The sequence below is a fragment of the Elephas maximus genome, chromosome 4 (genome assembly GCF_024166365.1).
Source record: "Elephas maximus indicus isolate mEleMax1 chromosome 4, mEleMax1 primary haplotype, whole genome shotgun sequence".
Lineage (NCBI taxonomy): Eukaryota > Metazoa > Chordata > Mammalia > Proboscidea > Elephantidae > Elephas > Elephas maximus.
This window is the reverse complement of record NC_064822.1, coordinates 184,992,889-185,017,519: the sequence shown is the minus strand read 5'-3', so window position 1 is coordinate 185,017,519 and position 24,631 is coordinate 184,992,889. Positions and strand designations below refer to the sequence as shown.

The window sequence follows — 24,631 nt, the reverse complement described above, 5'->3', positions numbered from 1 at the left end:
GGACCTCAGAAGAAAGGCCTGGTGAGTTATTTTCAAAAAATCACCCATTGAAAACCTTGTAGAGCACAGTTCTACACTGACACAAATGGAGTTGCCATGACAGGGTCAACTCCATGGCAACTGGTAATTTTTTAAATTTTTAAGTAGTCATTAAAAGGTTAGCAAAGACGAGGAAAGCAATTTAGAGAAATACAGAGGATAAAGGAACTTGTTAAATGACACCAGGAAAATGCAATCAACGGAGTTCAAACTGTGGGAAATATTACAGGACAAACAGAATAGTTTCTTTGATACATAAATTGCAACAGGTAGTAAGAGATGGAAAGCCAAAGAAACCAAACCCACTGCCATCAAGTCGACTCCAACTCATAGCGACCCTATAGGACAGAGTCAAACTGCCCCATAGGGTTTCCAAGGAGTGGGGGGGGGGATTTGAACTGTTGACATTTTGGTTCGCAGCCAAGCTCTTAACCACTATGCCACCAAGGTTCCAAGAGATGGAAGGAGAACCTATAGATTAAAAGAACATCAAAAGACATCAAGTGATTATAATGTGTAGACCCGATCTGGGTCCTAATCCAAGCAACAAACGGTAAAACAAATACTCAGCTGCAATATTTATTACACTTATGAGATAACTGGAATTTGAAAAGTTATTGCAAATTTGATGGCATTATGGAAGCGATGTTAATTTTTTTAAAGTGTAATAGCAGTGTTGGTTATAATTTTCAAATAATGATGTAAGGAGTCCTCTGAGCACAAACAGTTAAGCGCTCAGCTGCTAAACTAAAGGTTGGTGGTTTGAACCCAACTAGTGGCTCTGTGAGAGAAAGACCTACTGCTCTACTTCCATTAATATCACAGCCAAGAAAACCCTATGGGGCAGTTTTACTCTGTCACATGGGTCACGAGTTGGAATCGACTTGACAACACCTAACGTCAACCACAAGCGTGTCAAGTTGTCGTTAGGTGCTGTCCAGTCGGTTCTGACTCACAGCAACCCTGTGTACAACAGAAGGAAACACTGCCCAGTCCTGCGCCATCCTCCCAATCATTGCTATGTTTGAGCCCACTGTTGTAGCCACTGTGTCAATCCATCTCTTTGAGGGTCTTCCTCTTTTTCAATGACCCTCTACTTTATCAAGCATGATGTCCTTCTCCAGGGACTGATCTCCCTGATAACATGTGAAAGTACATGAGACAAAGTCTTGCCATCCTCATTTGTAAGGAGCATTCTGGCTGTACTTCCAAGACAGATCTGTTCATTCTTCGGGTAGTCCATGGTATATTCAATATTCTTTACTAACACTATAATGAAAGGATCAATTCTTCAGTCTTTCTTCTTCGTTGTCCAGCTTTCACAAGCATATGAGGCGAATGAAAATACTATGGCTTGGGTCAGGCACACTTTAGTCTTCAAAGGGACATCTTTGCTTTTGAACACTTTAAAGTGGTCCCTTTGCAGCAGGTTTACCCAATGCAATGCATCTTTTGATTTCTTGACTGCTACTTCCATGGGTGTTGATTGTGGATCCAAGTAAAATGAAATCCTCGACAACTTCAATCTTTTCTCCGTTTATCATGCTGTTGCTCATTGGTCCAGTTGTGAGGATTTTTCTTTCCTTTATGTTGAGGTGTACTCCATGCTGAAGGCTGTAGTCTTTGATCTTCATCAGTAAGTGCTCCAAGTCCTCTTTTCTTTCAACAAGCAAGGTTGTGTCATCTGTATAATGCAGATTGTGAATGAGTCTTCCTCCAATCTGGATGCCACATTCTTCTTCATATAGTCTGGCTTCTCAGATTATTTGCTCAGCATACAGGTTGACTCAGTATGGTGAAAAGATACAAGCCTGACACATCTTTCTTGACTTCAAATTATGCAGTATCCCCTTGTTCTAGTCAAATGACTATCTGTTGGTCTATGTACAGGTTCCTCATGAGCACAATAAAGTGTTCTGGAATTCGCATTCTTCGCACTGTTACCCATAATTTGTTACGATTCCCAGTTCAATGCCTTTGCGTAGTCAATAAAACAGGTAAACATCTTTCAAGTATTCTCTGCTTTCAGCCAGGATCCATTTGACATCAGCAGCGAGATCCCTTGTTGCACATCCTCTTCTGAACCTGGCTTGAATTTCTGGCAGTTCCCTGCTACAACTGATTTTGAATGATCTTTAGCAAAATTTTACTTGTGTGTGATATTAATGACATTGTTTGATAATTTCTGTATTTTATTGGATCACCTTTCTTTGGAATGGGCACAAATACAGATCTGTTTGGTTGGCAAGGTAGCTGTTTTCCAAATTTCTTGGATTTGAACTGCTGACCTTTTGGTTAGGAGCTGAGCACTTTGCCACTGTGCCACCAGGGCTCCTCGATTATCAAGGTAGGTCCTAAATCCAATGAGTATCCTTGTAAGAGATAGGCAGAAGGAGAATTGAGGCAGACAGAAGAGGAGGCACCAGGAAGGCAAGCAGACCTTGGAGTGATATAGTCATAAGCCAAGGAATACTTACAGCCACCAAAAGCTGAAAGAAACCAAGAATGGATTCTCCTTCAGCATCTTCAGAAGAAGCCCTGCTGACACGTTGATTTCAGATTTCTGGCCTCTAGAGCTATGAGAATATATTTCTGTTGTTTTAAGCCACCAAGTTTGTGGTAATTTGTTACAGAGCCTTGGGAAACCAATACAATGACCTACTAAGATTACAGCCTGCAGTGTGAAAGACACTGCACTGAAAGTCTACGTCTCTGCACTGAGACCCACTCTAGCTAAAGGTATAGGGAAAGAAGTGGGGGTTCTCAAAAAATTTTGAGAATATAAAGGGATCCTGACATCAAATTGTTTGAGAAACACTGGTTTAGTGAGATGGGGTCAAAACTTAAAAAAAGAAGATAATAATCTCCTTTGGCAGGACAAACCTCTTCCTACCCACCCAAACACCAGATTCCCTACATTCCTACTTGCAGACACTCATAGAAATGACCTTCCCCCAAACATAGCAGGCTTTGGCCTACTTAATTTTTTTAGTTACTTGACCCTTGACATTTGTGTTGAAAGTGAAGAGAAGGAAGGCACAGGAAAAACATGATAGTGGGTTGTTCTGATACAAGAACGTGTTGGTAGAGTGAGTGGGATAAAGGGGTATGAAGAAAAGGATTAAAATCGGAACTTTAACAGAACTACTTAAACATTTTTTTTACTTTTTAAAAAACTCTTGTCCTAATCAAAACTCACAAAATATAGGATATGGTTATATTTTTCCTTCTAAAAACAAACAGTAGATGCACCCTATATTCCAGGCTTTTAAATGACAGTTGGTTAATACTGATGATCATGATGATGGCAGCTAACATTTACTCAGTTTTTGTTATATTCCAGAAAGTATTCTAAGCACTCTGCATGTGTTAATTTATTTAATCCTCCTAACTCTGTGAGGTAAGTTCTATTTTTAATTAATTTTTGAACTGGTAACATATTCACATGGACCAACATTCAAAAGATACTAAAGGGGTTTAGAGAGAAAGCCTTCCTCCCACACCTGCTCCCAAGTTACCCTGTTCCCACCCTCCCCTGCCTTAAGGCAGTCAGTGTTCTCACTTTTTTGTGTATCTATCCAAAAATACTTTATCCAAATGAAAGCAAAGCTATATATTTCCTGCTATGCCTTCTTTAAACAAATAGCATTCTATGTTTGAGGAAGATACTGTTAGAATATTTCCCATTTTACAGTTAAGAAAAAAGATGCACAGAAAGGTCAAGTAACTTGAAGATCAACAAGGATTCAAACAATATTTCTAGAACCCATAACCACTAACTACACTGCCAGTTCAGTGGTAAAATAACTGAATGTAAAAGCTAACCAATTCTCAGATAATATTAACACAGCCAATCATTCTATTTGGAGCACTCCCAAGCACAAATGCAGAACAAACAACGCTTTAACATGAGATGTAAACTGAAATGTTTATTTTCAGTAAATTAAAAAATCTCGATTGCTCTTTATTTACATTCAACATTTTTTTTTTTTTTCGCTCAAGGTCATACAGCTAGTCAATAGCAAAGCAAGTATGTCAAGTCCTACTTGTAAAACAAAAGAGCCCGAGTGGTGTAACGGTTAAGTGCTTAGCTTCTAACTGAAAGGTCAATGGTTGGAACCCACTAGTCACACCACCAGACCTGGCGATATGCTCCTGTAATGATGACCTAAGACCCATTGCTGACGAGTCGATTCCAACTCATAGTAACCCTTCAGGACAAAGTAGAACTCCCCATAGGGTTTCCAAAGAGTTGTTGTATTCGAACCGCCAATTTTTGGTTAGCAGCCGAGCTCTTAATCACTGTGCCACCAGGTTTCCCCTGTAAAGATTAAAGCCTAGGAAACTGTATGGGGCAATTCTACTCTGTATTATAGGGTCGCTACGAGTCAGAATTGACTCGATGGCATACGACAACTTCTAAAATAGCCAGCTGACTCTCAAAGCTGTTTCCTTAGTTTAAGCCCTCAATTTACCTGGACTACATACTGCAATAATCTGCCCATCTTGGGTCTTGTCTCTCTACTTCATTTTCTACATGCTATATACTATTTCCAGAATTCCTCTAGCCTCTAGCCTAAAGCTCTTTAAAGCTATCATCACCCAAATCAGGTTCAAATTCCAGGATCTTTTCAGCCTCTTACACTAACACTATATGCTTAAACTTCCTTTCAGAATAAGCTTCAAACTCTTTAGATTATTATTAGCACCCTCATGATCTGGCCCCTGCTTACTCCTCTAGCCTAATCCTCAAAAAACGTTATTGCAGCCACACTAAACTACTTGAAGAAAAAACCCGGGTTAATTAATCATTCTGGGACATTAACAGCACACCCTCAAAAACGCGGTTCTCTTGGTCTACGATGACCTGGCCTGGTTCGTTATCTATCCAACTTCTTGAAAATCAGCTCAAACATCACTTAAGCTAGGCGGCCTTCTCTTACCTTCCCACCCCTACTGCTTCTGATGCAGATGCCCTTCCTCAGTGCTCCTGTGCTTATTTCTACTTTAGTACCTTCTATGCTGCATATGGGGGAAACCCTGGTGGCGTAGTGGTTAAGTGCTATGGCTGCTAGGCACTCATTGGAAACTCTATGGGGCAGTTCTACTCTGCCCTATGGGGTCGCTATGAGTCGGAATCGACTCAACGGCACTGGGTGGGTTGAGATACTGCATATAGTTGCTAATTAGTTTGCCAGGTTACTAGGAACTTTCGGAAGGCAGGGATCATTTGTCATTTGACTATTTTCCAAATATTTGGGTTTGGAATATATTTTCAAGTTAAAGCCAATGAGACTAGCTCTTTAATTGGATGTGGGGAATAAAATGAGGAATTAAGGATGATTTCCAGGTTTTGGGCCTAAACAAAGTAGATGGATGGTGGTACCGTTAAATAAAATGGGGAAAACTGAGTACTTATTGGCCACTCCAATGGAGAGGTCAAAGAGTCAGTCTTAAGTTCTGGAAAAAGTGACAGGATAGAGAGACAAATTAAGGTGTCATAAGCACATGGATGATATTTAAAGATCTGGAACTGGATACTGTCTAGAGAGATTGTGTAAAGTCCAGGTACCAACACATTTTAGGGTGAGAAGGAGAAGCCAGCATAAGAGAAAGAAAGAAAACTAGAAGAATGTGGTATTCGGGAAGTTAAAGAAGTGCCCGACCCTGTGAGGTGCCACTAAGTATGAGGAGGTCAAAAGAACCACCACTGGATTTGGCAATATGGAAGTCACTGGAGATCCTGAAGGAGTTCCTAGGTGGTGCAAACGGTTTAAGAACTTGGCTGCCACCTGAAAGGCTGGAGTCTACCCAGTGGTGCCTTGGAAGAAAGGCCTGGCATTTTACTTCTGAAAAATCAACCACTGAAAACCCTATGGAGCACAGCGCTACCCCGACACATATGGAGTCACCATGATTTGATTCTAACTCAACAGCAACCGGTTTGGCTTATTGGGAGTCCTTCCCTGGGTGACACAGTTAAGCACCGGACTACTAACCAAAAGGTTGGCAGTTCAAACCCACCCAGAGACCTCAGAACAGGCCTGGAGATCTGCTTCCAAAAGGTTAAGATTTGAAAACCCTATTGCCTACAGTTCTACTCTGGAATGCACAGGCTCGCCGTGAGTTAGAACTGACTTAATAGCAACGGGTCTGGATGGGTTCAAGACCCTGACAGAAGGAGCTTTATTATAGAAGATAGAAACCAGATGGGAGTGTGGGGAAGGGAGAAAGGATATAAGGAAGCAAAGAAATGAGTAAACACTTACGAGAAGTTTTGTTGTGAAAGAAGAGAAAATGGCTCAGCAGCTGAAAGTGGCGAGGGGTTAAGGAAGGCAAAATAATCCCAGAAGCCAGTCCTTGTGTTACACTTTTATACTCTACTGAAATCGTTTTTTTCCAAAGTGCTTTTTCCAATTATATGAGTTCTTTGAGAGCAGAATTTCCTACTTTCTAGCTCCTCTCTGTGTCACGGGTTCTCAATACATGTTTCTGGGCTGTCTAGAACCTAGGACTCTTAAGTCCTAGTCCAAGAAATTTGGTAGAGTGGGAAGAACATGAAGAGAATTAGACTCAAGTCTAAATACCAGATTTCTCACTAATAAGGTACGAGACCTTGGGCAAATTACCTTTCTCAGAACCTCAGTTTTCTTACGGGCATAAATTCTGTATTTTGCTGGATTGCTGTGACAATTAAATGATAAACTGTAGTAAATCGCTTAGTACGGTGTCTCCCCCTAAGAGGATCCTTGAATAATGTCCCAGTATTAGTTAGTACTGTTACTATTTTCATAGCAGACAAATATAATCAGGTGGATATCACACATACATACAAGCACATGTACTAAAGAAAAGTGAAATTTGCTGAGTTTTAAGAATTTTTTTAATTACAGTATTAACCTTTAGGTGTGGAAAGATGCCATCATTCCAAATGACATACCACTGGCACGCAGGAAGCTTGCCTATTAGGCTACTTCCTCCAAGAAGCTTTCCCTGATATCCCATCTGACATAGGTGGCTCTTATATGATTGCTTTGCACCTAGTGCTTCCTCCTTTATATCCCGAATACTGTAACTGCCTTACTTGTATCTCCTACTGAACTATGTCTCTTGAGTGAAATAAACAAATGCCAATTACTTGAATACTTTTTTCACCTAGTTCACCAATTCTTCACATTTTTCCAAGCCAAAACATGGAAGTTACCAAGGCCCAGTAACCTAGAGGTCATATGATGCGAGGGACATGCGGTGGCCATCGTCATTAGGTCCCACTGTCTTATGAGGCACTGTCTGAGACTTCCAGGGAAATATAGAAGAAATAGCCCAAGGGGTTCAGGGTGATTTGGTATAACTCTGGACTGGCTCCACTTGGAAGGCTGAGTCCTTACCTTAACCCCAGAATGACACCATAATGCAGCCCCACTGACATAAGCATGCAACCTTGCCTGCCACATAATCAGTACCCTAATGTCTCCTAGCAGTGGCCCATGGTAACGACCTTATCTTTAGTGAAGAGTGACTACTTGCAGTCACTGCCTCTACCACCGCCACCAGCAGAGCCTGAGCTGAGAGGAACCACAGTTCTCACTACCCAGAGCACCGCTTCCCAATAACCTGTTAAAGCATGGCGGATTACTATGAAATTCTAGGAGTACAGAGATATGCTTCACCTGAGGACATTAAAAAGGCTTATCACAAAGTGGCTCTTAAATGGCACCCTGATAAAAATCCGGAAAATAAAGAAGAAGCAGAGAGAAGATTTAAAGAAGTAGCTGAGGCATACGAGGTGTTATCAAATGATGAAAAACGAGACATATATGATAAATACGGCAAAGAAGGATTACATAATGGAAGTGGAAGTCATTTTGATGATCCTTGTGAGAACGGCTTCAGATTCCGTAAGCCAGACGATGTCTTTAATGAATTTTTTGGCCAAAGGGACCCATTTTTGTTTGACTTCTTTGAAGACTCGCTTGAGGACCTTTTAATTAGTCCAAGATGCCCCTATGGAAGCAGAAGCAGCAAAGGTACAGAATCCTTTCCCTCTACCTTCAGTGAATATCCGGCTTTTGAGAGAAGATTTTCTTCATATGATAGAGGAAATACATCATATGGTTCACTGGGGCACGAGGGCCTTAGTTCATTCTCTTCCATGGCATTTGAGGATAGTGGGATGAGCAACTACATATCTGTTACAACTTCAGGTAAAGCAGTTAACAGTGGAAACATAAATATGAAGAGAATAATTGAGAATGATCAAGGAAAAGAAGAAGCTGAAGATGAGGGTGAGCTGAAGTCCTTCCTCATGTATGGTATGGCTGATGACGAGGGCTTTGTAGAAGAATGCAGCTGGAGAAGACAGTCATTCAGCAACTATTCACCAAATTCCTACAGTCCCAAACATGTACCTCAGTGTACTTTTGTGGACAATGATGAGCAAGGTACACCTTGGGTCAACGGCAGCTGGGATCCCTGCATTTTCTCAGCAGGATTCAGAGAAGGTGGTAAGAGAAAAAAAAAGAAGCATAAAGAGGTGAAGAAGAAGAAGTCAACCAAAAGGAAAAGCTAAACTGATTCTTCAGACACATTATGTTCATATAACATTTGAACACGACTCTGTGTGTTTTGGTTAATCAGTTCTGTAGGTAACATTTAATGTTATATTTTGTATTTTTAATATTGCTAGCAGGACTGTGGACATTTGGACAGTAGTTCTTTGGACTAGGTATGTCAGACAAAGATGAGTCTGTGGTGACAGTTGGTGACGTTACGAATTTAGAAAACAGCAAAGATTTTTTTCTAAGTTTTGAGCTAAATATTTGAATATAATAGAAATTTTCTTTTGTAGAGTTTTGGATCTACTTTATTCCTTTTAAGGAGCCCTGGTGGTGCAGCGGCTAAAGCGTTTTACCGCTAACCTAAAGGTCTGTGGTTCGAAACCACCTGTGGCTCCGTGGGAGAAAGATGGGCAGTCTGCTGCGGTAAAGATTTATAGCCTTGGAAACCCTATGGGGTCGCTATGAGTTGGAACTGAGTTGATTGCAGTGGGTTTGGTTTTGTTACTCCTTTTAACTAATTAAACCATTTTACAAATTTATAAAATATTTAAATTATTGACCAAAAACCAAAACAAAAACCAAACCCATTGACGTTGAGTCATATCAACCCTATAGGGCAGAGCAGAACTGCCCCATAGAGTTTCCAAGGCTGTAAATCTTGTAGTGGAAGCAGACTGCCACATCTTTCTCCCATGGAGCAGCTGACGGGTTTGAACCACCAACCTTTTGGTTAGCTGCTGAGTGCTTTAACCACCTTGCCAAAAATGCACACAGGGTCAGACTATATAGGTATTTGTAGAACGATTTTTTTTCCAGTAGAGGCAGGAGCATTTGACATATAACTTAAAAGACACTATAAAAATTGAAATATGAAGTATTTACATTAAAAATAGCCAGACTTAACCTGGATTTCTCAGAGAAGTCTGGCTATATCATGTGTGGCAGGCTATGAGCACATCACTCCGGAGTGGAAACTTGCCTCCTCTTTTGTTTGGACTATGTACACGGGATCTACAAATACATCACTCTATAATATCACCTTTAGCCATTCTAATTCAGGAGCATGTTGGGAGAAAAACAGATTAGTTACATATAAATCAGATATCGAGCAAGTGGTTTGTGCTACATGTTTACATAATTTGTTCTTTTAAATCAAATTACTTTGATTTCAACACGATTACTTCTCAGCTTCCTGTAAATTATTTCATTTCAAGATATATTGCTTCAAAGCCATTTATTTTTAAAGTAGTATCTTTCACTCAATCAACAAATATTTTTAGAGCACCTACTATTTGCCAAGCAGTGTTCCCAGTGCTTGGCTACAGTAATGGACGGGTCAGCAAAAATTTAGCCCTCCCAGAGCTTAGAAACCAGGAACAACAACCATAAATATTAAGTAAAATACAGTCTGTTACTCGTAAGTGCTAAATAGAAAAATAAAGCGAGTGAAGGGGATATGAAGTTTTGGGGTGGGAGGGTTGAAATTTTACCTAAGGTAGCCAGGGAAAGTGATGATTGCGTTTGAGTAAAGATGTAAATAAAGTGAGGTAGTGGATATCTGGTGGAAAAGAATTCCAAGCAGAGGGAATAACAAGTGCGGCGTCCCTAAGGCTAGCTGTGCACAGTGTTTGAGGAACACTGAGGAGACCAGGGCAGCAGATTAAGAGAACGAACAGATGATGTCAGAAAGGTCAGCTTACGCGGGGACAGCCAGATCACAATATGAACTTTGACTTCTGTTTTAAGTGGGATAGGAAGCCAGTGGAGGGTTTGAGTGAAGAAGTGACATAATTTGACTCTTATTTAAACAGGACCACTCTGGCTGATCTTGCGGAAAATACTCATTAATAGTTATTGAATGAATTTGCTATTACCTACACACAGGCTTTAAAAAATTATTCTCTACTTACTAAACTTTCTTTAATATTTGCAGTGGTCAATTCCCCATCTGACTTATATTTACCTTACATGACTTAATCTTTTAAAACACAACTTAAGTTACACATTAATTTTGCTTCTTCTCAGATGACTAGATGGTGGTAACAGCTGGATCATCTGACTAATAAAATCTCACTCTTCCTAGGTTAATCTTTAGCTAGTCAAAACATACATTTCCTATGGTATTCATCTTCAAGCTGGGAGATCTGGCTATCGGCACAACCCAGGGTAGTGGCAGTGGGGATGGTAACCAGCCCAAATTCAGACTGCATTTTAAAGGAAGGACTAACAGGGTTTGCTGACAGGCTGGTTGTTGCGTATGATAAAAACAGAAGAGTCAACAATGGCAAGGTTTTGGATCTTAGCAACTGGGAAGAATGGAGTTGCCATTACCTGAGAGAACTGCAGGTGTTAAGTTTTGGACTTGCTACATTTCAGGTGACTGAATTTTTTAAGCACTGAAAAGTTTCCTGGGATGACTTACACCCTGCACGTTCCCTGTCACTGAAGTCTTCCTTTTTAGCAAAAAGACCTATTGGTCTTATTCTCCTAATCTTTTGTTTCTTATAAATGTAATTACTATAAATTTTAATGTTACTGAACGATGCAGGTGACTAGTCTAGCAGCGCTAAACCCCAATCACCTTTGGCAACGTGACAGATTTGGAAGCGAGATAAAGCTATAACGTCTAGTACTTTTAAAGGATTGCTATCGTAAAGACGGGGTTTGGGTTTTATCGTAATTCTTTGGTCGTTGTGGAGAAAAGGTCATTTATCTTGTAAGAGGGGCTGGGGAGAATTAGCATTTAAAGCTTGCTTTTGGAAAATAAAACCAACATAAATAAATAAGGGTATTTTACATGCTACTTACATAACGTAATATTTATTTGAATTTATCTGTCCCCATGTATGTTTATGTATGTGGTATTATTCAAAATTGAAAAGAAAATGCAATTTTCCAAAAATAAAAATCAGTGTCTGAAAATTTAAGAATGCAATGACATGCCCTCCAGTCTACTTCTCCGCTCTTAACAGAGATAACTAACATTCATATTTGATTATCTTACTCAATAGCTTAAAATTCTTCAGTGGTTTCCCACTGCCCAGAGGGAAAAAGCCCACTCCTTCTTAACCTAACCTAACATACAAGGCCCTCCATGAGTCAGCCGCCAGCTTTCTCCCCATCTTGATTTTCTATCATCTCTTTCTACACATCTCGTCCTCGAGCCCAACGTTCTCCAAGTGATACCAGTTCAAGACTCACCACATAGAACGGGCTCACAGGCAAACACGTATCGCAAAGGCCCTCCCGAGAGACTTAGAATTAATGTAATGCGGACACTATGAAATGCCGCATTCCCCATACCACAGATCTTTTTGGTTTAACACCTATTAATATGCCTGGTAACATATTTGTCAAAATACTCCTCTAGCCCTAAGAAAGGACTGCAGTGCCTAGTACCAGGCATTCTGCTTCAGAGTTCTGTGCCTTTGCTTATCTTCCCTCTGCCTGGCTGGCTTCTTTCCTCTTGTCTGCTTGATAAAAGGCTTCTTTCAAGTCCCTAGATCAATCTTGAAAAGTATGCCACATTTCCTCTCTGCACCTCCCTAAAAACCAAAAAAACCAAACCCACCGCCGTGAGTCGATTCTGACTCATAGCGCTGCCCCTCCCTACTCCCAGGAAATATCCACCACTTCATCCTTTGCCACACAATTCAACCTCTATTACTGGATTTGTAGTTGCTGCTAGTTACTGTTGAGTTGACTCATGGTGACCCACTAGATACAGTATTAAAAACTCAGACCAAAACCACTGCCATGGAGTTGATTCTGATTCATAGTGACCCTCTAGGACAGTGTAGAACTGCCCCATACACTTTCCAAGGAGTGCCTGATGGATTCAAACTGCCAACCTTTTGGCTAGCATCAGTATCTCTAAACCACTATGCCACCAGGGTTTCCATGGATATAGTATATCATATCACAATTATTTACCTACTTGTCTGTCTCCCGAGGGTGGAAACTCAATGCTCAGTGCTTGTATCTGGTGCTCACTTAATATTTATTGAATGCATTAGCTATTATCTACACACAGGCTTTTAAAAAATTGTTCTCTACTTATTATGCTTTAATATTATATTCAGTAATCCCTTTCCCCATCTCAGCCTTATATTTATCTTACATGACTTAATCCTTTAAAATGCAACTTAAGTTATTTATTAACTTTGCTTGTTCTCAGATGACTAGATGGTGTTAACAGCAGCATAATCCGACTAATGAAAGCTCACTCTTGCTAGGTTAATCTTTACCCAGTCAAAACATTTTCATTTCTGGAATGCACAACTTTCACAGATGAGGAAGTTTCCGATGGTATTCGATACGCCGTTCCCAGAGCTTTTCTAGAAGGGCAACCAAGAGCACCACATTTCTATTTGAATACCTCAGGTCAGCTGAGTTTTCAAATTCTAAAACTTAACATAACCCCAGAATAACACAATATTTACAACCTGTCACTACCTTTCCTGACCTCCCATGTCACGTGGGTCAAGACTATTAAAGCACTCTGCTATACTGTCATTTATGTGTTTCTCGTCTCTCTCTCTGATTAAAGGAGCCCTGTTGGTGCACTGGTTAAAGTGATCAACTGCTAACCAAAAGGTCAGTGGTTCGAAACCACCAGCAGCTCCACAGGAGAAAGATGTGGCAGTCTGCTTCTACAGAGATTTACAGCCTTGGAAACCCTATGGGGTTGCTATGAGTCTGAATCAACTTGCTGGCAGCAGATGGTGGTGGTGGTGGTTTGTCTGTCTCTCTGATTAGACTGTGAGCCATTCTAGGGAAGGGGAGATTCATCCACAGTTACTACCTCAGAAGCTGCTGAATGAAACTACACTCTGGCTTACTCAATGAGAAGCTCCAAAAGGACTCCAACGAAGCCAGGGTAAGACCTAGTGGTAGTATAACAGAGAAAAGACTAGGCTGCAATCACATAACTAATATCCTCAATTTGCTACTTTGAGATCCTCTGTTCGTTTCAGCTCCTCATAGGTAAGATGGAGATATCTGCCCTAACTTACCAGACTTGGGAAGATCCAAGGACAGCATTCATACAGTTCAAAAATCAACAGCTATCTTAAAATGTTAACAGGTTGTTAAATTTTCTTATTGAGGCGTAACAAATAGTTTTCAAAGGTCTTGGAATGTGTAATCCAAAATCTAATCCTAAACCTTGATTATCACGGTGTTCCACGAAGCCTCAACAAATCCAAAAAAAAGTCACAAGAAAAAGATGGTGACTGTGGCCTTTGTGAAGATGGATCGATTGCACATCAGTCTTTTCACCTACTCCCATCGAGAGGGACAGCTTTCTGCAGCTTTATTACTAGAACTGAAGAGCAGGTTCTGTGCATTGAACCATTATTTTTCATTTTTCATAGTAAAAGCATTAAGTCTTTACATAATATTCCATTCTCAATGAATTCAAGTATGTCAGCTTAAGATATATATGTCTAGCCATAATTGTGATTTCAAATTCAGTATGTCTTGGTTCACACTGTTCACAAATCGACCCCCCAAACTGAAATATGATGCAACTGCAGATTCGCCTGCAAGGCTGATAATTCCGTTTTCACTGATCAAGCTCTATGTTCATCAGTTTAATTGCTCGCGATAGAGTAAAAAACTCCCTTAAAAAAAAAAAAAAGGGTTCCCCTTATTCCTGGGCTCCTTCATCTTGCTTTTACAAATCAGGCTTCCAGAAATAAAAAGCCCGCGAGTATTTTCAAACGGTACCTCTTCTAAGAGACACCGCTCAAAGAATTAACCATGTTTATTGTATATTCTGGAGCTAGCTCTCAAATCAACTCCTTGGAAACAAGAAAACTGGATTCTAGATCGACTCAACAGCCAAAAAAGCTACCTGATGTCAAAAACTCTGTCACCTAGTCAAGTGTGATAATTGACACAACTTTCCTAAGTCCGAGTAACTTTCATGACATCCCTCTGGGGAATAGAACATGCTTTTCTCGCTGCAGTCGTTTCAGCTTCCCATAATACCTCAACAGTAGAAGGAACACAGAGCCCACCCTTTTCCGGGAACAACAACAAAAAGAAATCCACGGAGCGCACAGAGGATTTTGGAGCGGAGGCCCCAGTAGAAGGGTCCGCTGAACCACGGTTCGCCTGAGACCGACTTGGATCCTTCGAGGGCGCCTCAGGCTCCTTAGAGAGCAAGCCTCAGAGCGGACACCGCGGGAAGAGAGTCTAACCTGAGAGGCCGCGGGCACTTGCTACGGCGGGAACCGCTTTGGGGACTGAGAACAGCCAAGGCATGACGGCCTCGCGCACGCGTCAGGAAGGGAAAGAGGAAAACGACTGCGTCGCCAGGAAACCCGGCAACCGCTCCGCCCCTTCCGGGCGGCACCGCCCCCTGGCCTTTCCTCCCGCGGCAGCGCAGAATGTTGACGTCACGCCCAGCGCTGTAACCGCCGCTTCGGCCGGACGACCCTAATTGCGTCATGGCGTCATGCTCCACTTGATGCGCATACTCACAGTATGCCCAGTTCTAAATGGTTCCTTGGAGAGGCTGATATCTCCCGCCACGTTGAAAGCGCCCGTGTAGGGGTTCACCCAGCCAGTGAACTGGCACGTGCATGGGAAGCAGGCAACAGCACGGACAGCCACACTTCTAGAAGGTTCTAGGCAGTGCGCAGGAGCACAGGCGGCGGGGGTAGAAATGAGCGAGCGAAGGACCCGGGGTCACGAGACCGTTGGGTGGGCGGAGCCAGCGGCCGGGGAGGTTCCAGTGTGTTCTGCCTCGCGGCTGCTGCCCCCTCCTACGCGGTCACGCTGAGCGAGCTCCCGGGCCTGGAATTGGGCTGCAGCCTCGTCAGCCGCGCCCTCCGCCTCCCGCCGCCTGAGGACCATGGATCCCCGCAAAGTGAGCGAGCTTCGGGCCTTCGTGAAAATGTGCAGGCAGGACCCGAGCGTTCTGCACACGGAGGAAATGCGCTTCCTGAGGGAGTGGGTGGAGAGGTGAGACCTGGGCCTGCGGACCGTTGGGGGTGGGAAGAGGGAGCCCTGCGGGAAGAGGAGGAGCTGGGCGGCGGCTGGCGCGGCGCCGAGGAGAGGGGAGCGCGGCCGCCGGGGCGGGTGGAAGGGTCGCGCCTCTGTGTGGCCGGGCAGGGGAAGCGGCTTCGAGGGGCTCGTGGAGGATCGGGAGCCCGGGCTAGTACAGGGGCGTGGAGGGAGAAGACAGCTGGGTTCCCGAACCTTCGGTCATCAGTTTGTCGCTGGCAAAATGTAGATGCCGAAGGTATACACCTGAGTGAGGGACCGGCGTGAGCACTCCCAAGACGGTTTATGCGGGGAGCAGTTTTTCTTTAAATTTGTGGTATCCACCTGGCATTGACGCACAGCCCCTTTACGCACTTTACGATTTAATAGTGTTATGGTTATTATTTATTTTTAGGTTTCTGAATAGTCGTAATGAAGGCAATCCTAATTGATTACCCTTGAAATCGCAGGGATCCTAACTGCGTAGGATTGTTTTGACCATCACTTATTATACTGTCATTGGTCGCAATGATAGCTTCGAAGAGTTAAAAGATTAAAAAAATCATTTTTTAAGGACCAGCATGCTTCTGGGAACTATTTGTGGTCTTTAAGTCTTGAGTATCTCGCTACGTGCACAGAATTAATTGGACAGGCAGTGGGCCAGGTGTTGGGAAACAGTGTTAATAGTCTATTTAGGGCTGTGGAATGAATAAAGCCAAGATTTTGTTTTGATCTTTACTATGTAATAGAGATAGGCACTCTACATATTGAAGGGGCGTGAAAGGGGACTGTTCCCCTAGGAGCTGATTTTAAAAATCACTGCAAAGGCTGAGGAGTTTAGATGCGATGACAGGGTAAATCATTGTGATTCCTAAGAAGTACTACCCTAAGCGTTGGTTTGGTTATTTTAGTAGTATTTTTGTAGGGGTAGATGAAACTGTGATTGCCACGTATTTGAAGGACTATTCCAATAAGCTTGTCCTAAGGAAGAGACGTAAGTTCAAAACTATCAACATCGTATATGGTGGTATAATAGTATTTTTCTCTGAGAAGGTTCTTAGTCTTTTTATTTTTAGCCACCAACTTTCCCACTACTACAAGATGTTTGCTCTCGTTGTATATGTAAAATTCTGAGAGCGTTTAAAATTAACTGGTACCGTAGTACAGTGAGAGCTGGAACTCCACGGCACTGCCTTGTTCTTCCAGGTCTCCAAGCGTTCTGCTTCTGACAGGGTGCAGTCACCACTTTTCTATCTCCTCTGTCAGTGGAAAATATTTACGTTTTCCTTGTCTGATAGGTTTCCCACCTTAAACAGGTTCCAGCTTTGGCAGGTTTTACTGTAAATTTATTATTAATAGCAGTCAGCAAGAATTCTATTTCATGAATTCTTTGTTTCTCAGGAGAAAAACGCAGTTGGCTGTTAGGGAAACAAAATTTTCCCAGATTCTGGATTTTTTAGAGTTCAGAATTAAGTGATTGGCTCTTGGTAATAGTAGGTCTTCTTTTGTTGTTTTGGGGCATGAATTTCAGGACTAGTAATTGAGGCCTAGATTTTGATCACTTTCTCCATTGAATAATCTAACAATCCAAAAAACTCAAGATATTTGCGTGCTTTTATCCTTTCCTATCTACTCATGAGGGAAAATCATACAAGTAAGAAATTGTTCTAAAATCCAGGTAAAGCAGACTTCTACCACAGGAAGAAATAGCTGTCACCAAAGGTGAACGTTGTAACGAGTGAATACAATATCTTGTTCCATTCCTACTGAAGAGGAAGTGGGTTCACTGTGAAGAAAAAGTTAAAATGTGTTTAAGAACAGTGTTTTAACTTAGCTGAAGTAATTACAGGTATGCAGAGAATTATGGGTTAAACGCGGAAAAATATTTGTCAGGCACTGCTATTCGCCAAAAAAAGACCATATATCTTAGTATTTCCGGTAGGTGATTCCAGTTTTTCTTTCCGGATTGTTTCATCTATATTTATTTTGCAGCATAAACAACTATAGCGCAAAGCAGATTGGTGCCGTAAAATTAGGGGAATTATGAATGAGGTCATGTGTGACCCCATACGAGGAAGTTTTCTGCACCAGCCCTGCTCGATTAAAACATACAAGCCTACCTTGGCGAAGTCCAAATTGCAGTTTTGCAATTTTTGGCAGGAAGTTAACTTGTTCTAAATCTTGGAAGCATTAACGGGAAATTTTTGTACCTATAAACTGGTGTTACCTTCTAGTAGTTACTACAGTTTGGAACATGAGTAACTCTGAATCTAGTTTATGAATAAATTCTCTTGTGTTTTTCATCTGTGTATTTTTAATTTTTTAAAAAACAATTTCTGCCTTACAGAAAAATTGCAAGTACAGTACAAAGAACTTTTTTCCTGAACTGTTGGAGAGTAAGCTGCCAACATCCTGTCCTGAGCACAGCTGAATATTTTATAGTGTGTATTTTTTGCAAGTTAGGACAGTCTCCACAATATAATGGTCAAACTCAGGGAGCTAATATTGATGTATTAATACTATCGAGCCTTCAGAATTACATGTTGCATTTAGTTGTCAAGACTTGTAGTCTCCTTCATTCGGAAAAAATTCTTCAGTCTTACACTGACTTTCACGGCCTTGACACTTTTGAAAATTAACACACCAGTAATTTTGTAGAATTTCTCTCAATTTGGGATTGTCTGGTTTTTCCTTAGGTTAGACTTAGCTTCACATGCATTTGACAGGAATATCACTTCCCAAAGTTTTAATACTAGACTGTCGTGACTGTGTTTGGATGTCACCTTAAGTATATTCTTGAGCATTGTATTTTGAGACTTAGGCAAACCAGCTTAGGAAGCCCTGTGCCTTCATCCAAATTTAACTGCAAAGATTATTATGGCTCTTTTGAAAAATAGTTTTTCTTTAGAGCAGAATCAAAAAAATTTTTGTTGGTGGGAGTATGTCTGTTGCTTTATTGTTAAATTATTTTATGCCGAATTGCACATTTAGATGTTTTGGATCATATAATCTTTTTTACTTGCCACAGTAAACAGCAGAATAGAATGAGTGTGGACATTTTTGTTTTGGTAAATTTTACTGATAGTATATACAGCAAAGCAAATACCAATTCAGTTTCTATACGTACAGTTTAGTGATGGTTACATTCTTTTGAGTTGTGCACCCATTTTTAGCCCTCTTTTTCTGAGTTGTTTGTCCCCCATTAATATAAACTCACTGCCCCCTAAGGTTCCTGTCTAATCTTTCGAGTTGCTGTTGTCAATTTAATCACAGATAGGTAGTTCTTAAAAGAGCACAATGTTCAAGGCAGACTTTTTTTTTTTTTAACTACTAAAGCTAAACTTGCTTGGTTTTAAGAAGACTTCAAGGGCTATTTTTGGTTTAAGTTTTAAAGATTATCTCAGGACAACAGTTTCAGGGGTTCATTTATCCTCCATGGCACCAGAGGATCTGGAGCCCGTGAGAATTTGAAATTCTGCGTTTTCTCCTTTTAATCAGGATTCTTCTATGGAATCATTGACCAGAATTTTCAGTCATGATAGCTGGGCATCATGGAGACAATTAACCACATATTGCATGTCCTCCTATTCCTGATTCCCCTTCCTTTGTTGCTCCAGGTGAATAGAAACCCATTGTGCCTTGAATGGCCACTTGCTTTTAAGACCCAGGGTACTCCACAACAAACTAAGAGCTAGAGCAGAGGCACTAAACATGTTTTTAGGCAGTTAACTGGAATGTCCCATGAAAACATGATCCTAAACCTTCAAACCTAAAACATCTGAATTTGCAGCTTAGCATAATAAAAGGAACCAAATCCCATGAGGTGTTTGGTCGTAAATAAACAGCCTTAGTAGTTACTTTTTTTGATGGTTGTAAATATGTCTATCACACAACTTTTGACAATTCTACTTTTTATAGGTGTACAACTTTCATTGACAGCAATTATAATAATCGGCTGTGCAAACGTACCCTTAATGAGATTTTTCCATCACCCTTTTCCCTTCCCTTCCATCCCTCATAACCAATTCTTAAGTACCCCAGCAATCTAGTAGAAGATTGGATAAGAGTTGAACTTCACAGAAAAGGTTATTCAAAACGGACAAGAAATAGGCGAAAGACACTTGGCTACAAATGAGATACCACTATGCATCTGTCAGAATGGCTAAACATGGAAAAGATGGACAATAGCTGAGAGTTTACCAAGGTGTGGAACACCCGGGACTCTTATGCACTGCTAATGAAAGTATAAATTGGTTAAAGACCTTTGGAAAACTGCTGTCCTTTTCAGTTCATCGTATGCATATCCTGAGTCCAGAAGTTTCACCCAACTGTAATGAATGTATACATAGATACAATAACTTTGGTTGTGAAGAATTGACAATTAGAGTGCCTTAGCCTAGCTCTTTTTTTGTTTTCCAAGTTAGTATATCTTTTGAGTAAATTATAGCCTTTTTGTCTTAAGGTAATTTTAAAGTCTTTGTAACCTGCACATTTTGCTACTGTGGCGTTGCCTTAGATACATTCTAGTCACTGGACTCTTACATGGAGCCCATGTGCCTTAGTCTGCACCAAGTTATTTGCATGTAAGTCCCAGTGTTGCCTTAGAGTGTTTGGGAAAAAAGGGTTTGCAAGGCCAGGAGGATAAGGGTAAAAGATAAGGGGAAAGTCTAATGTTGGGGGCAGGTGAATACTGTGTAAAGAAAGTAAGCAAACATTTTGAATTATTACACCAGGTTGTTTCATAAACTGCCTATTTGGATTTAACTGAACTACATGGTGCAAGTAGTTTGTGATTGGCTGCTAACTGGAAGGTTGGCAATTTGAATCCACCCAGCAACACCTTGGAAGAAAGGGCTGGTGATCTACTTCTGAAAAAGCAGCCATTGAAAACTCTGTGCAGTTCTCTTCTGACACAGATGGGGTCGCCCTGAGTCGGAATCGACTCGACAGCAACTGGTTTGAGTTTTTTTATTCTTGCTAAGTGTCGTGTTTACAGTTTTGGAATCAAATATATTTATTGAATTCTAAACCCACAACGAAAATGATGCTGTCGTTCCCTGCTGGTTTCTCAGCCTCTTTCCCTTTTCCTGTAGGAATGGGCATAGAGAAGGTACATCTTTGTTAGGCTTGTTGTGGCAGGGAAAGGATTAGGTTTTCCTTAATTAGTGTGCATTAAATAAGTTTTAGAATTGAAAAAACTTAACCATAACATCAAAGTATTCAAATTAACTGAGAGTTTACTCTTAAGGTTTTAAAAAAGTTGCCATCTGTAGCCATCTGAATGTCTAACTTTTATTTTTTTTTCTGTTTTAGGCATAAAAGATGTTGCTTGACTTAGTTAATTGTAGTTTTCTAAACAAATATCTTCTTTCTCATCTTATCAAGCATGGGTGGTAAAATACCACCTGCTACTCATAAAACTAAATCAGAAGAAAATATCAAGGTATGTTATAAATTTCATTTGCGTGTTTAGTGATAAAGTACTAAAAGGTTTCTTGGAGATCTATTTTAACTACTGATCGCAAATTATCACTCCTCATTTTCCGCAAGTCCACTTGGAGATAAGATGTTTGTGAAATTTCTGTTATAAGACCAAATCTCTGAAATCTAATTTTGAAACGAGAATTTTGGGTTGAATGATTACTATGTTTTACAATAAATGTCACGTATGTTATATTCCTGGCATGTAAATGGTAAGCCCTGTGAAGGTGTCTGTTGTCTTTATCATTGTACCCTTAACACCTAGCACAGTGGTACCCTATTAATATTTGCTCAGTAAATGAACAAGTAACCCAAATCAGTAATTCTCAGGTTTTTCTGCCTTACCACCAAAGGGATGTTTCAGAGATATTTACCAAAGCGCGTGTGTGTTGGAGGGGAGAGGTGAGATCAGGAAGAGGGGTAGCCAGTAGCTGAAGTTTAGGGACGAGGGGGAGATGTACTCTTTCAGAATGTGCCTCCTCAAAATGCTCAGTTCTCCCATTTTCTACCTTCATGTCTGAAAGATTTTCCCGTAAGTTTTCAATTAGGTGTCTTAAGGAATGAGGAAATTTGCTGTTTTACTATTTAGGACACCAAACATAAGTACATTTATTTGGCTATGAAAAGATGTTATATCTATAATCAATTGAAATGAGAAAAATTAAGCAGAAACCCAACAATTGGTTTTCCTTTTAGTTGAGTCATCAGAATTTGGTGGTTTCTGAGCCAAAATAGGATGTTTTACAATATATGAAGACGAAAACAAAATTGTTTAAACTACATCTCTGCTAAAATTGCTTATAATAAGAGCATTTTTATTTAGAATTAATGGGTGTTATTCTCAGTATGTGTCAAGTGTGTCTAGCACTTTGCAGATGGTGGAGATTCACAAATATTTAATAAGGTGAGACTTTGGTTCTAATTTTTAAGAAAGGGGAAGTAATGTGAATAACTAGATAAATAATTTTTGACACAGTAGAGTAGTACAGTTGAATGAATAGGAATAGGTCAGCTGATATGGTATATTCTTCAAGATAGAGCTTTGTTAAGTGGAAAAGGCAAAGTGCAGAGTTGTCTTATGTACAGAGGGAATATCTAGAATGAAATACATGAGAAACCACACTGATTGCTTATGGGGTGGAAAAGAGATTTTCTTTCCATCATGTGCACTTTTAAATTTTTTCAGTTTTTATCGTTTGTGTATGATAGTTCCACAGTCCCTTATGTGCAATTCAAAATTCAAAAGCCCTTTAAAATGTAAAGATTTTTAGTAAATGTGTTCGGTTGTACAACATGACCTGAACTGACATGAGGCTGTTTGTAGTCTTTATTTATGGATATTTTGCAGAAATAGCCACATGTTTGATTGTAGAGAGTTGTGGGCTACAGTGCCTATTGAGGAAAGTATATATCTGTGACTTTCACTCTGTAAAATCCAACTTTCTTGGAATTCAAAAGACGTAATTCAAAGACATTTAGATAAGGGACTGGACCTGTACTTAATTATAAAAAAGAAATAAGAGCAAGTTTACTGAAAGAAAACAAGAAAGGGAGCGTTAACAAGGAGGACATAATGAATGTGAACAGTTTATATATAAATTTGTATTAATTGGTATATGTAGCAGGTGTGTTGTTAAGTACTGATAGTATCATTTGCCTTCTCTTTGCTAGGAAGAAAAAACAGATAGTAAGAAGCCGGAGGAAAACATAAAGACAGAGGAACCATCAAGTGAGGAAAGTGATCTAGGTGAGGAGATGGTAGTTTATGTTTGATGGCCTTTTGATATGGTTCTGTGTTGACTTTTTACTGAATTGGCTGTATCAGTGCTCATAAAAAGACAATGTGAGCCATGTACGGAATTTAAATTTTCTAGTAGTTAAATTAAAAAGTGTAATATCGACAGCACTGGGTTCACTGGGTTTAATAAGAAACAAGTGAAATTAATTTCCATAATTCAGTTAAACCGATATGTCTAAACATTTTAACATGTAATATAAAAATAATTAATGAAATATTTTCCTTTTTTTCATAGTAAGTATTTGAAATTCCGGGTGTTTTACGCATGTAAGACCAGTTGCCATCAGGTCAGCTCCAGCCCGTGGCACCCTGTGCGTGTCAGGGTGGAACTGTTCTCCACAGGGTTTTCAGTGGCTCATTTTCCTGGAAGTAGATGCCATGTCTTTCTTTTGAGGTGCTTCTGGGTGGGTTTGAACCTCCAACCTTTTGGTTAGTAGCTGTATTATGAAAAGTTTCAATTTCAACATGAATTGGTAAAAGTTCACAGACAGACTTTTCCTTTCCTTGGCTTCACGTTGAGCTCAGTCCTAGGCGGTGTGGTATTAGTGAGAAAACGCAAATCAGTCTGCCATCTTTTGTCCTTTATTATTAGGCACATTTTTTTTTCCCCAAAGAAAATCTTGAAGTTAACAGGATAGTAAAGTTGTATACAACTCTTCCAGGACTCAACCAATGCATCTCAGGAGAGACACGCAAGATAATTAATTGCCTTCAGGTTCTTTGAACAGTTCCATGAAATTGGCAGTGACGTGTACACTGAATGATTTTCAGCAGTTGTACCTGTGACCCTTAGTCTGCTTCAGAAAACTGATCACAGATGTTTTTCAGTATGTATTACGCAGTGAAACGAAACAAGGGAAACACCAGTTTCTTGTTTTAAAATATTTGTAAATACAAACTTTAGACCTAAGGTAACTGGAGTGATAGAAATGAACTTTTTCGTATTTAGCTGAAGTTCTTTAACAGATGCAGTGATTCAAAAATACCTATGCAATGAGTTTTTGTTTTGTTTTTTTAAGGCCACAAATTCACAAAATTTTTTTGTAAATTTGGAAGTCCTTTCATCTGAATATAGTCTACATATTAACTGGGTAATTTCTTACATAGTACAGTTTATCTAAAAACTAAAGAAAAACTGACAGTTGTTCACATTATGAATTAATTGAACTTTGAAATTGTTGGAATGGTCTTGCATTCTGTGGACAGTTGTTCAGATACTTAATTGAAGATCTTTCACTTTTTGTAAAGTTTTTTTTTTTAATGTACTTTTCTAACAATTTCTATAACTAGTAATTTTTATCAGCTCTTTTTCTAAAATTTTTTTTTAACGTGTGTGAAACAAGCTGTTTCATAGGTAGACGAAGTTAAAAGCTCAGTTCCTGTTAAAAACTTTAAAATTTTTTGTTGGATGTTTAATTCTAATTTTAGGTGGCTAATTTTAACTTTTTTTTTAACTGCTAAGAGAAAGTATCAAATTCATGATGAATTTGTTTGAAACGAGTCAATATTGTCTACTTAAAGTTTTTTTTAATATATAACAGTTTTCTTTGTTTTGCTCTGCTGCAGCGAATTCCCATCGTCATTCATCATGACATTTGCAGCTTACCTCTTTCCAGTGTCTTCCTTTACTGTTTTGTTTTTAATACTAGCTTTGAAACTTGATTGTGGTTCAGAAGTTTGTCTTTATTTTAAGTTAAAAAATTTGGTCTCTACTGATACTTTAAAAAGTGAAATAATTTAATTCTATGAAAATTACAGTTTC

At 39.9% G+C, this 24,631-nt stretch overlaps 3 protein-coding genes across 5 annotated transcripts in view; 2 read left to right on the top strand and 1 right to left on the bottom strand.

Annotated features, from left to right (window-relative positions):
• Nucleotides 1-14,939, bottom strand: part of XPNPEP3 (X-prolyl aminopeptidase 3) — an 84,454-nt gene extending 69,515 nt beyond the window's left edge. The window contains exon 1 of one of the 2 annotated variants that reach the window (XM_049884470.1): nucleotides 14,804-14,939. In XM_049884470.1, coding sequence (XP_049740427.1) covers nucleotides 14,804-14,867 — 64 coding nt within the window. In that variant the 5' untranslated portion in view covers nucleotides 14,868-14,939. The other variant, XM_049884471.1, reaches the window with a different exon arrangement.
• DNAJB7 (DnaJ heat shock protein family (Hsp40) member B7) lies at nucleotides 7,664-8,608 on the top strand. The gene has a single exon (XM_049881612.1). The coding sequence runs from the start codon at nucleotides 7,664-7,666 to the stop codon at nucleotides 8,606-8,608; it is 945 nt and encodes a 314-aa protein (XP_049737569.1).
• A 359-nt stretch (nucleotides 14,940-15,298) lies between the features above and the next one.
• The window catches only part of ST13 (ST13 Hsp70 interacting protein), a 29,007-nt gene continuing 19,674 nt past the window's right edge, over nucleotides 15,299-24,631 (top strand). The window contains exons 1-3 of one of the 2 annotated variants that reach the window (XM_049884473.1): nucleotides 15,299-15,569; nucleotides 20,976-21,033; nucleotides 22,743-22,818. In XM_049884473.1, the coding sequence (XP_049740430.1) occupies nucleotides 15,460-15,569; nucleotides 20,976-21,033; nucleotides 22,743-22,818 (244 nt within the window). In that variant the 5' untranslated portion in view covers nucleotides 15,299-15,459. Of the gene's footprint in view, nucleotides 15,570-15,657; nucleotides 15,850-20,975; nucleotides 21,034-22,742; nucleotides 22,819-24,631 lie in introns of those variants that run through there. The other variant, XM_049884474.1, reaches the window with a different exon arrangement.